Source organism: Propithecus coquereli, unplaced genomic scaffold, assembly GCF_000956105.1.
Source record: "Propithecus coquereli isolate 6110/MARCELLA unplaced genomic scaffold, Pcoq_1.0 Scaffold126, whole genome shotgun sequence".
Classification (NCBI taxonomy): Eukaryota; Metazoa; Chordata; class Mammalia; order Primates; family Indriidae; genus Propithecus; species Propithecus coquereli.
Window position 1 is genome coordinate 5,147,095 of NW_012136747.1, and position 14,428 is coordinate 5,161,522.

Here is a 14,428-nt window from a genome sequence, read left to right on the forward strand (position 1 = left end):
GGGGCGGGGGCGGAGGCACGGGGGCTGGACAGCTGGGGGGGCGGCATGTTGGGCCGGGCCGGCGCTGGGCGCTTGGCTGCGGAGGAAGAAAAGGGGGGAGTTAAGAGTCCACGTCATCTGTGGTAAACCCTCCACGCTCGGCCCCACCTCAGGACCTTTGTGTCTGCTGTTCCTTCTGCGGGGAACAGTTTGCACGGTTGGCTCCCTGTCACTGGGGTCTCTCCTCCTGTCCTTCACCCCTCAGAGGCCCTCCCTGACCACCCCATGCCCCACCCCAGTCCCTCTGCCCGTTTTCCAATTTTATTTCCCTTGTGGGACTCTTTGTCCTCTGAAATGAGCTTGTCCGTTTTTACGTTACTTGGTCATTGCTTGTCTCCCTCCCAGGACATAAATCCAGCGAGGCCCCGCTGTGTGCTGCTGGCCAGGACTCCAGTGCCCAGTGCTCACGCTGGCTAACCTTTAATGGGCACTTGCTGTGTGCTAGGGCCGGGTGCTCTCCCTGCAGCACCACTGAACGCCCCACACAGCCCTACCAGGTTAAGTGCAGTTACTGTTCCATTACACAGAGGAGGAAGCTGAGGCTCACATAGGTGAATATACCTGCCCAAGGTCATGGAGCTGGAATCTTAACCCAGAGTGCCAGGTGGCAAAACCTGGGCTTTTCACCACCTCGATTCCTGGCCTCCCCTGGCTGTCTAAATGATGGGAGCACCCGGCTTGCCATCCCCTTTCCCTGCCCACCCTTTGTCCCCTTCTCTTCTCCCACAGCCAACTCACTCCTTCGAGCCATATCCTCCGCTGGGGCAGCTGTCTCCGGGGGGCTCCTGTTGACCTTGGGGGAGGCTGGTCTGGGGGGCACCTCAGACTCTGTCCTGCCGACGGAAAGAGGGTCAGGGTTAGGCTTAGGCATCTCCCAGAAGCCTCCCGGAATCTTGTCAGGTGGAGCTTGGGTCCTTCCAGCACTCGCTCCCACCACCTTGTGGCTGTGCTTGGGGTCTGTCCCCACCCCTCCCCACAGAAGATGCTTCTGGCATTGGCCAGGATTTGTGTCCACTGAGCCCTGGCTGCTACGTGACTCTGTGACAGGGTCCACGGTCCCCTAGGGGCCAGGAGGGCACCCCGCCTGCCTGGCAGGTAGGCTAGCATGGGAGGTGGGACGCAGGGCCTGCCCTCTGCCTCCATGGGATCTCTGTGAGATGTTCTGGCCACTGGACGCAGGAGAGCGGCTGAGAAGCAGGCGGCCATGCTCACCCCTGGCTGCCTTTGGGTCTCTGCTTGGTGGTCTCTTCCCCAGGAGCCTTTCCTGACCCAGAGCAGCCTGAGCAGCCCCCACACTCGTTTCCTGCTTTATCTTGCTTTTCAGCACCGTTCTGACGTCACAGAACGCGTCTGTGGATGTGCGTGTCGATTCTCTCCCCTCCCCCCTGGAATGCGCGCTCTAAGGGCAGCATTTGTCTGTCTTGCTCAGCTGAGGACAGTCACGGTGTGGGCCGTGGCAGTCTGCGGTACTGACCAATACCTGCCTGGTGTGGCAGCAACACAGAACCACGAAGCCCTTGTGGATCTGAAGGATCGAAGAGGAAGATGGAGGGTATTTATAGATTCCAAAATGATCATCTCCCCAGTTCCCTAAATCCCCAGGGCCAGAAACCGTGCCTGGCACACAGCAGGTGCTCAGCAAATTGCCATGCAATGAACAAGGGAACACATCAGATGAGGCTGAGACCCCGCCTTCTCCAAACTGGGAGAACTGGGAGACCTGGTCTTTGCGATGAAAACGCCAATAATCACATTTGCTAAAATGCTACTTGAAGTCCTGAGATGGTGCCCCAGGCTGGGTGTCTGTGGGGCCAGGACAGGGCCATTCATACCCCTCAGTCCTCACCTTTCCTTGGTGGCTGCTGGGGCTGGGGCTGGAACCGGGGTGGGCACGGCAACGGGTGGAAGCGCACCAGAGGCCAGCTGGTCGCTGACTGTGTCCTGGGGGGCGAGGGCTGAGAAGAGGCCTGACACGTTGAAGTTGACGTCTGGAGGTAGAAGGAGCAGGTGTTGGCCCTCGGAGCCTCCGCCATTCTCCCTGCCTCAGCCTGTGTCAAGGCCACTCCCCCTTCTCCCGAAAGGACCTGGACCACGTTTTGCTTTCCCACTCCCATGTGAGCCTCACGACAGTCCCACAAAGCAGGCAGGATCGGTCCCACTTTAGGGAGGAGAAACTGAGGCTCAGTGTGGAGAAGCAATTTCCTCCAGGCCTCCTGGTGAGTTCGCAGGGCTGCCAGGGACAGGGTCGGGGCCGGGCAGAGGGAGGGCACAAAGTGAAGCCTTCACGAAAGCGGGAGCTGCACCTCCAGGGAAGAGGGTGTCTGCACTCTGTATCAGCGCCTCGACCACGCCCACCACCTGGATGGAAGACACCGAGGCTGCGTCCAGCTGGGCCTGGTCCCTGGGACAAAAAGGGAGACAAAGTGAGTCATCCACTTAGCAGAGTTTTCATGACCCCAACTCTCTGCGTGGCCTTGGGCTGGGCACTGGGGACACAAGGATCAACCATATCCAGGACCCTTTTCCTCGGAGTCTTGGTCTAGGCAGCCTCTACCAAGGAATTGCACTCCACACAGATAAACTCTTTCTGCCATCTGTGGCCAGGTAAATAATGACCTCTCACACACGACTTTACAGTTTGTAAAACACTTCCCCATTCATCATCTCATCTAATTATCAAAGCAAAAACCATGAAAGTTTATAGAACTTCTCCCCAGTTTACAGAAGAGGAAATGGCAGTCATGAGGGTGACCTCCCAAGGCCCATCTCTGGAAGGTGAAGGGGTGGGGGCTAGAGCCAGACCTCTGGGCTCCCAGCTCCCCACCAGACCACCAAGCACTCCATCACCGCCACTACCCAGAATGCCTATCTCCAAAGCCCCGTGGGGTCCATGGTCCCTTCAGGCTGTTCCTCACAGCAGCCTTGAGAATAGGAGCCACTTGACCCCTCCAAGAATGGGGAAACTGAGGCCCAGGGGAACAATAAGCAGCAGATGGTTGAGATGGGGACTGCCTCCCTCCTACCACCTTTCCGACCCGTGGCCTCTCACCCTTCTTTCTCAGGTGGCCACAGTAGGTTGGGCCCCAGGACAATAGCAATGTTGCTGGGTGTCATCTTGTTCACTTCCTGTTCCTCGGCCAGCCGTGCCAGGAACTTCATCAGGTACCTGGGGGTGGAAGAGGGCTTGGGTGGGGGGGGCAGGGCATGTGGGGCCCTGAATACCCACTGATGCATCTGAGCCCTGAGAACTCCCCAGGTTAGGGTTTCCAAAGAGTAGGAAAGATACCACATGGGGTGGTTTTTAAATTTTTTTTTCTTTTGAGACAGGGTCTTGTCCTATTGCCTGGGCTAGAGTATAGTGGCATCATAGCTCACAGCAACCTCAAATTCCTGGGTTCAAGCGATCCTCCTGCCTCAGCCTCCCAAGTAGCTGGGACTACAGGTGCATGCCACCATGCCCGGCTAATTTTTCTGTTTTTTTGTAGAGACAGGGTCTTGCCCTTGCTCAGGCTGGTCTCGAACTCCTGGCCTCAAGCAGTTCTCCCGCCTTGGCCTCCCAGAGTGCTAAGATTACAGGAATGAGCCATGACTTTAAAATTTTTGATAGTCAAATTAGCTGATCTACTGAGTGCCAACTAAGTGTCAGGCACGGAGCTAAGCTGAGAGCCACCCCATGGGGTAGGGACTGTTACAGATGACAGATGACAACACTGAGTTTTCTGCCCAGGCCCACACAGGGGCAGAGGTGGGATGTGAAACCGGGCAGCGTGGCTCCAAAGGTTCAAGGTATTGTTCATTTCAACGTCTAATATTTAAAAAAATATGACTAGTACATCAAAACTGTGTTTTCAGAAATATTGCTTAGGACACAGTGGCAGGGCCGGACTCAAACACAGGGCCCTTGAGTCCTTGAGCTCTGGCTTTGGGGGGAGGTGGGCCTGGGCTCACCTGAGGTTGCTGAGGTTCTCGGGGGGCAGGCGGCTGCACAAGTCTTGGAGGGCCTGTAACCGGGCCCCTGGCTCCTTCAGGCTGGAGAGAGAGACCTGGTCAGTGGGTACACCTGTGCAGCCTCCGCCTCCCCACCCTCTCTCCCCTATCCTCACCTGGCTGCTTGCATCCAGTCGTCATAGAGATCAAAGGTCATCAGGGGCTCTGGCAGCTCCCGCAGATAGGACTTGAGGGCACCTGAGGCAGAGGTGGGGAGAAGTCAGAGGCAGAGAAGCAGCCCCTCAACCTGCTCTCCCTCTCTCCCTATAGAAGGAATCTCCAGCCCTCGTTCACACTAACATGTATAGGTCTAATAGTTTCTTTGGGCTGCAGGCCCCTTTGAGAAAAGGAAGGCTAGCAATCTTGTCACCAGAAAACTGTGCACACATTTCAGGAGTTCATCGTGGACCCTGCGTTAAGAACCCTGTGTCCTGGCCAGGCGCGGTGGCTCACGCCTGTAATCCTAGCACTCTGGGAGGCCGAGGCGAGCAGATTGTTTGAGCTCAGGAGTTCGAAACCAGCCTGAGCAAGAGCGAGACCCCGTCTCTACTAAAAAAAATAGAAAGAAATTAATTGAACAACTAAAAATATTACAGACAAAATTAGCTGGGCATGGTGGTGCATGCCTGTAGTCCCAGCTACTCGGGAGGCTGAGGCAGTAGGATCACTTCAGCCCAGGAGTTTGAGGTTGCTGTGAGCTAGGCTGATGCCACGGCACTCACTCTAGCCCAGGCAAAAGAGTGAGACTGTCTCAAAAAAAAAAAAAAGAACCCTGTGTCCTCAGCAGAATATCAGGCCTTAAAGCCAAACTATCTTGGGATCATTTCAGGCAGCTGCACCCCTTCCCCCAACCTCCCGCCCAGGGCTGCCTGGACCAGGCACCTGCCACGGCGTGGGGGTCAGAGCAGAATTCCTCCAGGCTGTGGGGGTTCGAGGCCATCGTCTGCTTGAGGCGCTTCAGCACGGAGGCCCCAGCGGCCAGACGGAAGAGGCCCTGGGGTGCAAGAGGGAGCAGGTGGGGGTCACAGAGGGGTGGGCAGGGCAGGATACCTGGGCTAGGGGGCCCTGGCTCACTTGTAGCCTCGGGTATGCTGCTGGCCGTCACTGGGCCTCAGTGGCCCCACTGGTCTGGCAGGCAGAGTGGACACGACACTGTCCGTGGCCCTTCTTAACTCTCAAGGTCTAGAATTCTGAGCAAAGGGCGGGGCTGGGAAGTCTGGAAGGAGCTGGGAAAAGCCGTGGGGAGACAGGAGTCTGGCTGGAAATGGGAGGGAGAAAGGAGGCCCCAGCAGGATCGTTGAGAAGCCCAAGTCTGTCTTTGGGTATTTGCCACCTCCTAAGGGTCTATCTTCAGGAAAGGAAGCAATGTACTAACAACACTAAGGTGCAAAGGACAGCGTGTGACAGTGACTGGCGCTATGGTTTCAGTGCCACCTTCGCATGTGACTCTGGGCACATGGACCTCTTTGCCTCTGTCTACCCCTTGTAAAATGGAGCCAAGAAGGGCTCCCTCCAAGGGTCACTGGGATCTTAAGGGGAGCGAGGAATGCAAAGGCCTAGAGCACAGAGCCCGGCCCACACGAGCATCACTGAGCGGGAGGTAGTGTCACCAGGAGGCCACGCCTTCTCCCAAGGACCTGTGCTCTAATGAGGGAATGAAGGCACCAGGGCAGGACAGCATGTGGGGGTTTGGGACAGAATGAGGGCCCCAGTGCCTCTTCCCCAGCGGCCCCAGGGGGTCCCACCTCTTCCTTCATGCCCTCAGAAAGCAGCATCATGACGCAGGCCTCGATGGGCAGGGCGATGTCCCGGCCCAGCTCTTGCAGGTGGGTTCCCAGCGATACCCCATACATCCTGGAGAAGGGGGCGGCTGTCATCGAGGGGGAAGTGTCTGCAGGAACAAGACAGATCAGTGGCCCGGGGTCTTCCCACCCCTGGGAAGTCAGGCAGGGGTCACTCCCAGACGTCCTCAAGGTGGTTCCACCTTCCACCCGACTGTCCATGCACACATCTGGAATCATCCATCGTTCTCTTGAATCTGCCCACCTCCACTGCCTCTGCCCTGGTCCAGGCCACCATCACCTCCCTTCTGCCTCCTAAGAGGTCTCCTGGCTCTAGTCCTATCCCCTTCGTCCCATCCTCCGCACAGCAGCCAGAGCAATCTCTCCATCACACATCTAATCCAGCCCTCAGAACTCATCCATGGCTCCCTATTGCCTTTCAGGACGAAGTGCAAGCTTCTTAAAAAGCCCTGAGCAGGGTGGAGTCAGGGGTGTGAGGTTAGCCCTGCCTTTATCCCCACCTGCTTGGCTGTGGTTCTCCCTCAGCTCAGCCAAGGCTGTGTCCAGTGAACTTAGTGACCTGCGATGGTAATCGGCCTGAATCTCCAGGAGCTGTGGGGACAAAGGGACACCCTCAGGGGAAGTGAGGGAAGCTGAGCCTTCCCCAGGATCTACAAGAGTAGAACCCCCCCGCCCCCAGCTCCTACCATCTCACAGGGTCCCAGTGGCCCCTGGCTCTGGCATCCAACCCCTGAGCTCTGGACGCCTGGAGCCTGGTCTCGGACTCACATGAATGAAGTAGTTGGCATATGAGTCCTCCTTGGTGGCAAAGTGATACAGGTCGGCCAAGTACTCATCCTTGGGGACAGAGAGAGGAGAGCTTAGCCCATGTGAGAATGGGGGTCTAGAAGGGAAGCTGAGGCTTGGAGGGGTTTGTGACCTGCCCAAGGCCACACAACTGTACATGGAAGGTCCCAGCCAATCCCCTCTCTCTGCCAAGGTTTGTACTTGGGGCCAGCCCATCAGAACCCCTGGAACTCTGGAGGGGCTTTTACAGCTGCTTAGTCCTCATCCGTGTCCCCACGTCCTCAATCATTCTTTCATTCACCTTTCATTCATTCACTCAGCAAACACCAAGACTCTGGTGAGGAGACCAAGTCTCTGCCTCCCAGGTGTTATGTGTGTGGTGTAGACAGCACAGACCCAAACCCGGCTCTGCTGCTGCCTGGCACATGGCCTTGGGCAAGTCATGTCACCTCTCTGAACTTCAGCTTCCTCGTCTGTGAAATGGGAACAGGACCCACCCCTGCCACCTCATATGCCTAGGGAACCCCAAGGGCCCCCTCACCTTGCACTGCTCCACCTTCCTTTTTAGCTCCTCCTCCTCCTCCTTCAGCGTCTCCACCTTGTTGGCTGTGGTCGTGTGGCCGTAACTGCCTGGGCCACTTCCTAGGCCTTGACTGTTGCCTGAGTTCTTGGCTGCCTGACTGAGCCTGGGGAATGACCCCAAGGTGGGCTGGTTACCAGCCCTGTTGCATGTCCAGAGCCAAATGTCCCTCCCTACATAGGATTCTGGGATTTACGGATGCAAATCAAGAGTGCCGCTGGCCCTCAGCCTCTGCCCAGCCTGGGATGTGAGTGCTCTGGGCTGCCCCCTGGTGGTGGGTTTGGTGATCACAGCCACCCAGGTCCAGAGTGGAGGATGGGGCACCCCCCTGTCATCCAGGGATCTTGGAGGACCATTTGTGGGTTTCCTAGGCTTTGGGGTCACCCCCAGCACCAGCTGTGACAAGCACGTACACACTGTTGAACGTATCCTCACATGTGTTCCCAAGGACCAGATGTGTGCACAAGAAAACACTGTACCCAGCGGTGTCCTCCCAGTGTGGCCAGGGCCGGAAAGCTCTGTGGCCATCTCTGTGGGCTGAACCATGTAGGGGTCCCACCCAGTGGCTGTGGCTCCCACCTGCTCTTGAGGGTGTTCCAGTCAGACACGAGCTTCTGTAGGCTTTTCTTGTGCTTGAGGATGGCTGGCAGCTCCTCCTGGGGGCAGGTATGGGGGTGGGGTTCAGTGGGCTGGCGGGGAAGGAGCTAGAAAGGTAGGGAAGCTGGGGACAGGTCACCTCACTCAGCCTGCTGAGTGGCTGCAGGACATCCCTCTCCAGAGTCATCTCAAACTCGGCGAGGACACGGGCCAGCTGGTTCTGGATGGCACAGGTCATCTCCAAGGCCTTCCTGTGGACGTAGCACCAGTGGGCCCAGGCTCTGGCAGCCCCTCACCCCCTGGGAAACACCGGGTGGGGCCTCTCCTCCCCAGGATTTCCTGCCCCTCCTATCTCTCCTCTATCTCGGCCAAGCCGAATACCCTCTCCCAGGCTGGGCTGTCCTCACTGGCCTGGACGCAGCCTGGCCATTTGTCTAATGTGGACCCCCTCCCAGCCCAGATCACTTCTTGGCATTCCCAGGTGAGGGCTGGGCCCCATCTGTGCTCACCCCATGCTGGAATCGGGGTCCAGCTCCTTGAAGCTCTCGGCCATCGTGGTGGACAGAGCCATGAGGGGAAGCTTCTTCTGCAGGGAGGGAGGCAGCTGTGAGTGCATATCCCTGAGCACCGGGCGAGCCCCTTGGGCCAGGGAGGAGGGAACCCAGGAGGGAAACAGGATGACAACAGCCGTGGGGTGGGGGGGGTGATATTTCCCTGTGACCACGTATAGAGCCCCCACCCACCTGGGGTCCTCCTTCCTCTGTCCCAGAAGCCACTTAGTTGGGCAGGAAGGAATGACCAAGTCCTATCACAGACGGGGGAACTAAGATGCAGAGAGGGCAGGGAGCTCATGTGAGGTCACACAGTTGGAGGGGACTGGAAGGGGGAGCTAGCCTCTGAGCGGGGGCTCTTTCCCTGCCCCAGGCCTTATGTGGCTGACCTGGCCACCTCTGAGCTCTCCCCTCCTCCACGCCTTGCTCCCAACTCCCCACCCCTGCCACACTCCAAAACATGCCCCGCACACTCCCAGCTGGAGTTACGAAGAGCACTAGCTTTGCGATCAGAGAGACCAGGGACTGGTGTAGAGGGGAGTGGGATCCAGATGGGGATGGGAAAGACACAGGGTCTCACGAACATAGTGCCGGAGGGGCCATGGGACAGGGCAGTCTCCACGCCCTTGGTGCCAGAGGCTCAGACTGGCAGGGAGACCGGAGCCCCAACCACGCTTCCCCACTAGACTGAAGCCTGCTGCTCAGGCCCCTCCTTGCTGGGACCCCCACTCACCACACGCTTGTCCATGTCTGCCCCACTCTGGCCCTGCAGACAGGCCTGCAGCCGTTTGTGGACATTGTGGGCTGCCCGCTTGGCTGGCTCCAGCCGCTGCTCCACCTGGGAGGGAGGTGTGGGGGTTTAGGATCAAGGGAGGTTGTCTCCCTAGAGCAACCTTCCTACCTTTCTCCTCCCTGCAGGACACCAGGACCATCAGCTTGGGGAATGACTCAACCCAGGCCCCTGAATGGCATCCGCGCCCAGCCCTCTGCTCTGACAGCCTGCACAGGCCTGCCTTCCCACCGGCTGCCGGCCCAGGCACGTACCTGCAGCAGGTCCTCACCCAGGAACTCAGCGGTCTCCGGGGTGCTGCAGGGGAAGAGAGCTTCTGCTGAGCTGGCCTGCGCTGGGGCTGGGAACTCCCCAGCCTCCCCCTGTCCCCCAGCAGGGCACCTGGACCCCAGTTGCTTCCAGTGCCCCGCCCAGGTGGGGCCCGCCCTGGGTGGCCAGTCTGCCTCATCCCAGTCGGAGCACATTCCATGGGGTTGGGAATAGGATAGAGGACTTTTTCCTCCTCCACCCAGGGCTGTGTCCTGAGAGAGGGCAGATGCATGAAACTGAAGTAGGGGGCGGGGAAAGCTGCCCAGGGCCCAGCTTTGGGACACAGGGTCAAAGCTTCTCTTCTGCCACCCCCAAATCATCAGCCCACCCCAGGAAAAGGAGGCCTAGGCTGGCCCCAAGAACGGGAAGTGTGGGAGCTCAGACTCCTGGGCTGTCAGTCATGTAGGACTCTAGACTCTAGCTGTGGCAGGGGTGCACAGGCCCTCTGCCCCTGCCTGGGGACCCATGGGGGATGCTGAGACCCACAGGAAGGTGGCCTGACTGCCTGAGGCTAACGCAGGCATTTGTGCCAGTGCGAGACTAGAACCAGGTCTTTGGACACCCAAGCCCCTCCCCTGGGTGCAGAGAATGGGGAACTCCCAAGGCTGGGGGAAGAGGAGCAGAGAAGACAGGCCCTCAGAGCCTCCCCAAACTTCTGGCCTGGATCCCCCAGTTCAAGGGCTGGGGGTGGGAACAGGGAGACCTGGGGACGTTTCCACCTGAATCTGGGAAAAGCAGAAGCAAGATAGAGAAGCAGGAGGCGTCTGGCTGGGGGAGGGGAAGGGAGGCCGCAGAGCAAGGGCAGGCCCCTCCTCCCCCCAGGCCAGGACCCCGTCTCCTCCCCTCCACGGTCTGGGGCCCTATAGACCTTTTCCCTCCCCCACCCAGCAATCAGAGGTCGTTAACAGCCCCAATGTCCAGAAGGAACAAGTGAGGCCAGAGAGGACCGTCCACTCAGAAGCTCCTGGGGGCTGCGAAGTCGCAGTGTCCTCGGTCAGAGCGCATTCTCCCCCTGCAGCCCCCTCCCATCCAGTCAGGGGTGGGGTGCCCTTTCCCCCAAAGACCAGCGTCTGCTCCTGCTCTGCCTGGGAGATGCGGGTGGCGATCAGAGGGGAGCAAGAGAGGGCAGGGCTCTGGCCGGTCAGAGGCCGGCTGCCCGGCTGCCCCCTGGCGCCCCCACCCCGTCTCCCCGCACCCTTCTACTCCCCCTCGGGTCCTGCGGGGGTAAGAGTGGGCACTGCAAGCGGGTGACACTCACCGTCCCAAGCTGCCCGTCTGGGCCAGCTGCCGCATGCGGTGCAGCTGCCTCTTCATCATCTTGAGGGCGGCAGGGGCTCGGGGTCACGGGGGTGAAGGCCCGGGCAGCCCCCGGCCCGGCCTGCCTCTCCCGCGGCGCGCTCTCGCCCCGGATGGGTGGGCGGCGCGCTCGCTTCCTGGGCCGCCGCGCTCGCGGCTCTCGGCCCCGGCTGGCGGCCGTCTCTCCCCGCCCCCGCTCGCGACTCCGCCCCCGGCCCCCAGGTCACTCCTCTCTCCAAGTTGGTTTCCTGGCTCTCCCCCGGCTTCCGGGCCCCCCGCCGACCCCCGGCCGGGCCCCCGCGAGTGCTCGTCAGGCGGGCCGCGGCGGTCCACAGGTTGAGCGCCGGCTCCTCCTCCCGCCCAGCCCGGTGGCGGGAAACAGGTAAGCCCGCTCCTGCCACGCCCGCCTGCCTGCAGGTTCTGGGTATAAATAACCTTCCTGCCCCTCTTAAAGGGGAAGGAGGGTTGCCAGCTTAGGAGGGATAGGCCAAGGACAGGCCCATCTGGGCCTGCAGAGGGCTGCTGCCCTGGACTCCCTCCCCAGAGGACCTCTGGCCGTCCGGAGCTGAAGGCCACCCCTGCTGGATGACTGGCCGGGAGCTTTGGCTTCCTGAGGCCACTGGCTGCTGTGCACCCTTGGACAAGTCCCTGGAACTCAGGACTCGCTGTCTCTAGTGGGCTGATAAGCCAGCTGTCCTCGGCCTGCCCATCCTGCAGAGTGGGCAAGAGACCCCCTGCCTGCTCCTCCAGCCTCTGAGCTCCCGTTCCCTTTAAGGGGGTTGCGTGCAACCCTCCAGCCACCAGGAACCCCCCTCCCCCAGCAGTTCCCTGACACCGTGTTCTCCACATCTCCCCACCTCAGCATGGACAGTTTCCTCATCTGTGACGCCTTTCTCCTCTCATTGCTCCTGGCAAACGGCGTCAGTTCCTGCCATTCCTTCTCGTAAGGCAATGATGTGGGTGCTGCTCTGACCCCCCAAACTCAGTAGGAGTTCTCTCTTTGGCCCTCCACTCAAAACAGAGTTGGGCATATAGCAGGCGCTCCGTAACTGCTGGTTAATACAAGATGTGAGCGCCTCTGGAACCAGTAGGCTCTCCTTACCCCGCACGCGAGCACCTCAGACATCAGGAGCCCCAGGTGGGGCAGGGGAGGGTGTGCAGCAGAGTCCGCACCTGCTGCACTTTGCTTTGTCCGTTTCAGTTCGGTGACTACTTGAGCACCTACTGTGTGTGGGTGGACAGACCAGGTACTTCTCAAAGGCAGGACCTTGGCCCCAGACATCTCCATATTCCAGTGCCTGGTGCAGGACCTGGCACGTAGCAGGCACTCTCGCTGGGCAGTGGCTGCCCCCCATTCCTAAAGGGAGAGTCTGGCAGGCTCCATTGAGGATGGGAGCTGCTGAGAAGGGACCCCACTGGCCGCTGCTGCTAGAGCCAGAGCCTCCCAGCTGGGAGCCCACCTGAATGTGGAAGTTGGGAGGCTCCAGGATCAAAGGCTCAGGCCAGGATGAGGAGATGGTAAGCAAGGTTCCCTGCCCCGACCTTCTTTTCCCAAAAAGAAGACTGCTGGCCAGTGATGGGGGTGGTGTGGCAAGGGGACCCCAGGTGCCACCTTTCCGGCCCCTTGGGGTGGCGCCCCTGCTCTATTTGAGCCCAACCCCCAGCCTGGAGCACACTGGGCCCTGGCTTGTCCAGTTCCCCAGCTGATCTGAAGGTCCCTGAGGGGGGACTAGTATCTCTGGCTTGTATCTCTGTGCATCCTAGGCTTGCCTAGGCCTGAGCCCCAACTCTGACCTGGTGAGGGGTCAGTCCACGTGGCCTATGGCAGCAGCTGCAGTGGAAACAACCGAAGCCGTATTATCAGACTCCTGAGCTCCCCACCCCTGAGCCCCAGGGTCCCCTCCAGCCAGACCCAGAGGTCTGATCCAGGTGGGACCGCTGTGCCTCTTGGCTGGGCTATAGGTGTATTTTAGGGCCCTCCCTTGTCACACTGGGATTTTTTTTTTTTTTTGAGACAGAGTCTCACTCTTTTGCCTGGGCTAGAGTGCCGTGGCGTCAGCCTAGCTCACAGCAATCTCAGACTCCTGGGCTCAAGGAATCCTCCTGCCTCAGCCTCCCAAGTAGCTGGGACTACAGGCACGCGCCACCATGCCCGGCTAATTTTTTCTATATATTTTTAGCTGTCCAATTAATTTCTTTTTATTTTGGTAGAGACGGGGTCTCGCTCTTGCCCAGGCTGGTCTCGAACTCCTGAGCTCAAACAATCCGCCCGCCTCGGCCTCCCAGAGTGCTAGGATTATAGGCGTGAGCCACCGCGCCCGGCCTTCACACTGAGATGTTGACTCATAGAAGGTTGAAAGCTCCAAAGGTTGTATCATAGGCTGTTCCTTTGAAGGTATGGACTCAGAAGTTTCAATCAGTGAATGTTGGCATCATGGCTTTTTTGAACTGTGGACACAAAGGGGGGACATTAGAGGTTGCCAGTCAACCCCTCCTGGGACCCTTCCCCAGTCAAGAGGCCTGTTGACTTGGGTGGTTCTCCACCAGGCTGGGTCTCATCTGGCTCCTGCAGGATCCCGAGGCCCAGCAGGGGCTCAATAACCACAGCTGATGTGAAGGGCAAGTGAAGACATCACATCAGTGGACACTTACCTACAACCCAAAAAAAAGCAAGAACAGAGCTTAAGGGTGTGGATGGGGCCAATTGACCGGGCTCAGGTTCTTACTAGCTGGGTGACCTTGGGTGGGACAGTTTACCTCTCTGAGCCTCAGTGTCCTCAGTAAAATGGAAAGAATAACAGTATCAATCTCATAGGTTGTTAGGATTAAATGAATTAATGTATGTAAAATGCTTAGAAAACTGCCTGGCACTGTCTCTAGTTATTACCATCCAGCCTGCCAAAAGCAGGAACGGAAAGACCCTTTACTCCACTCCTGCCTCAATTACCCCCTGAATATGTCTAGCAGCCTTGGGACAATGGGACTTATCGTCACTTGCTTTAACACTTCCTCCATTGAGGTCAGTATCACTGTCCCATCTTACAGTTGAGTAGCAGAGGCTCCTGGCCCAAGGTCCCCAGCTGGAAGTGGTAGAGGCCAAGTCAGAAAGCAGATCTGACAGGCTCCGAAGCTACACTTGCTCTCTCTGAGCCCTGGCCTCTGCCTTAACCCCTGTGGCTGCTTCAAGGGGCCCAGAAGCCTCTACAGATTTGCCTGCAAAAGCCTGTGACAGTCTGGGTAGCATGTACTGGTGAAGCTTGAACAGGATGTGGGCGGGGAAGTGGTAGTAGCAGGGGTCAGCCGTGGAGCTGCAGGAGCAAAAACATCCCATTTTAGACACTTTGACAAATTGCTTGTTTGTGGCCATATCACACGCTGCTGCCCTCCGAGTAGAGGCTTTCGCCCCAGACAGCTGGGTGCATGGTGTGATTTCTGGGGCTCTGAAGACCTCCTTCCCCTCTCCCCAAACCTAAAGGACTTTTCAGGAAACCTTGGGGTGGGGTTGAGGCCCAAGGACTCCATCATAATCCTGATAGTCCTGGGGGAGCATATACCCTTAACCCCAGGCCCAGAGGACAGCAGCCCAACAGAAGGCTGGGGGAGGGGGGTCAGAAGGTGGGGGACAATGTGCCATCATGGCAGACACCTCTTCTCACGACTTCTGGTCCAGACTCCACTCCTAATGTGACTG

At 58.7% G+C, this 14,428-nt stretch overlaps 1 protein-coding gene across 1 annotated transcript in view; it reads right to left on the bottom strand.

Annotated features, from left to right (window-relative positions):
* The window catches only part of SH3BP1 (SH3-domain binding protein 1), a 14,223-nt gene extending 3,348 nt beyond the window's left edge, over positions 1 to 10,875 (bottom strand). Inside the window, exons 1-18 of the mRNA XM_012637986.1 lie at positions 10,700 to 10,875; positions 9,387 to 9,429; positions 9,076 to 9,180; positions 8,301 to 8,377; positions 7,931 to 8,042; positions 7,774 to 7,850; positions 7,156 to 7,300; positions 6,597 to 6,665; positions 6,329 to 6,419; positions 5,772 to 5,917; positions 4,909 to 5,020; positions 4,143 to 4,224; positions 3,988 to 4,068; positions 3,089 to 3,205; positions 2,343 to 2,440; positions 1,886 to 2,027; positions 778 to 872; positions 6 to 76 (exon numbers count right to left, since the gene is read on the bottom strand). Of these exons, the coding sequence (XP_012493440.1) occupies positions 6 to 76; positions 778 to 872; positions 1,886 to 2,027; positions 2,343 to 2,440; positions 3,089 to 3,205; positions 3,988 to 4,068; positions 4,143 to 4,224; positions 4,909 to 5,020; positions 5,772 to 5,917; positions 6,329 to 6,419; positions 6,597 to 6,665; positions 7,156 to 7,300; positions 7,774 to 7,850; positions 7,931 to 8,042; positions 8,301 to 8,377; positions 9,076 to 9,180; positions 9,387 to 9,429; positions 10,700 to 10,758 (1,722 nt within the window). The 5' untranslated portion in view covers positions 10,759 to 10,875. The remainder of the gene's footprint in view (positions 1 to 5; positions 77 to 777; positions 873 to 1,885; positions 2,028 to 2,342; positions 2,441 to 3,088; positions 3,206 to 3,987; positions 4,069 to 4,142; positions 4,225 to 4,908; positions 5,021 to 5,771; positions 5,918 to 6,328; positions 6,420 to 6,596; positions 6,666 to 7,155; positions 7,301 to 7,773; positions 7,851 to 7,930; positions 8,043 to 8,300; positions 8,378 to 9,075; positions 9,181 to 9,386; positions 9,430 to 10,699) is intronic.
* Positions 10,876 to 14,428: the final 3,553 nt, after the last annotated feature.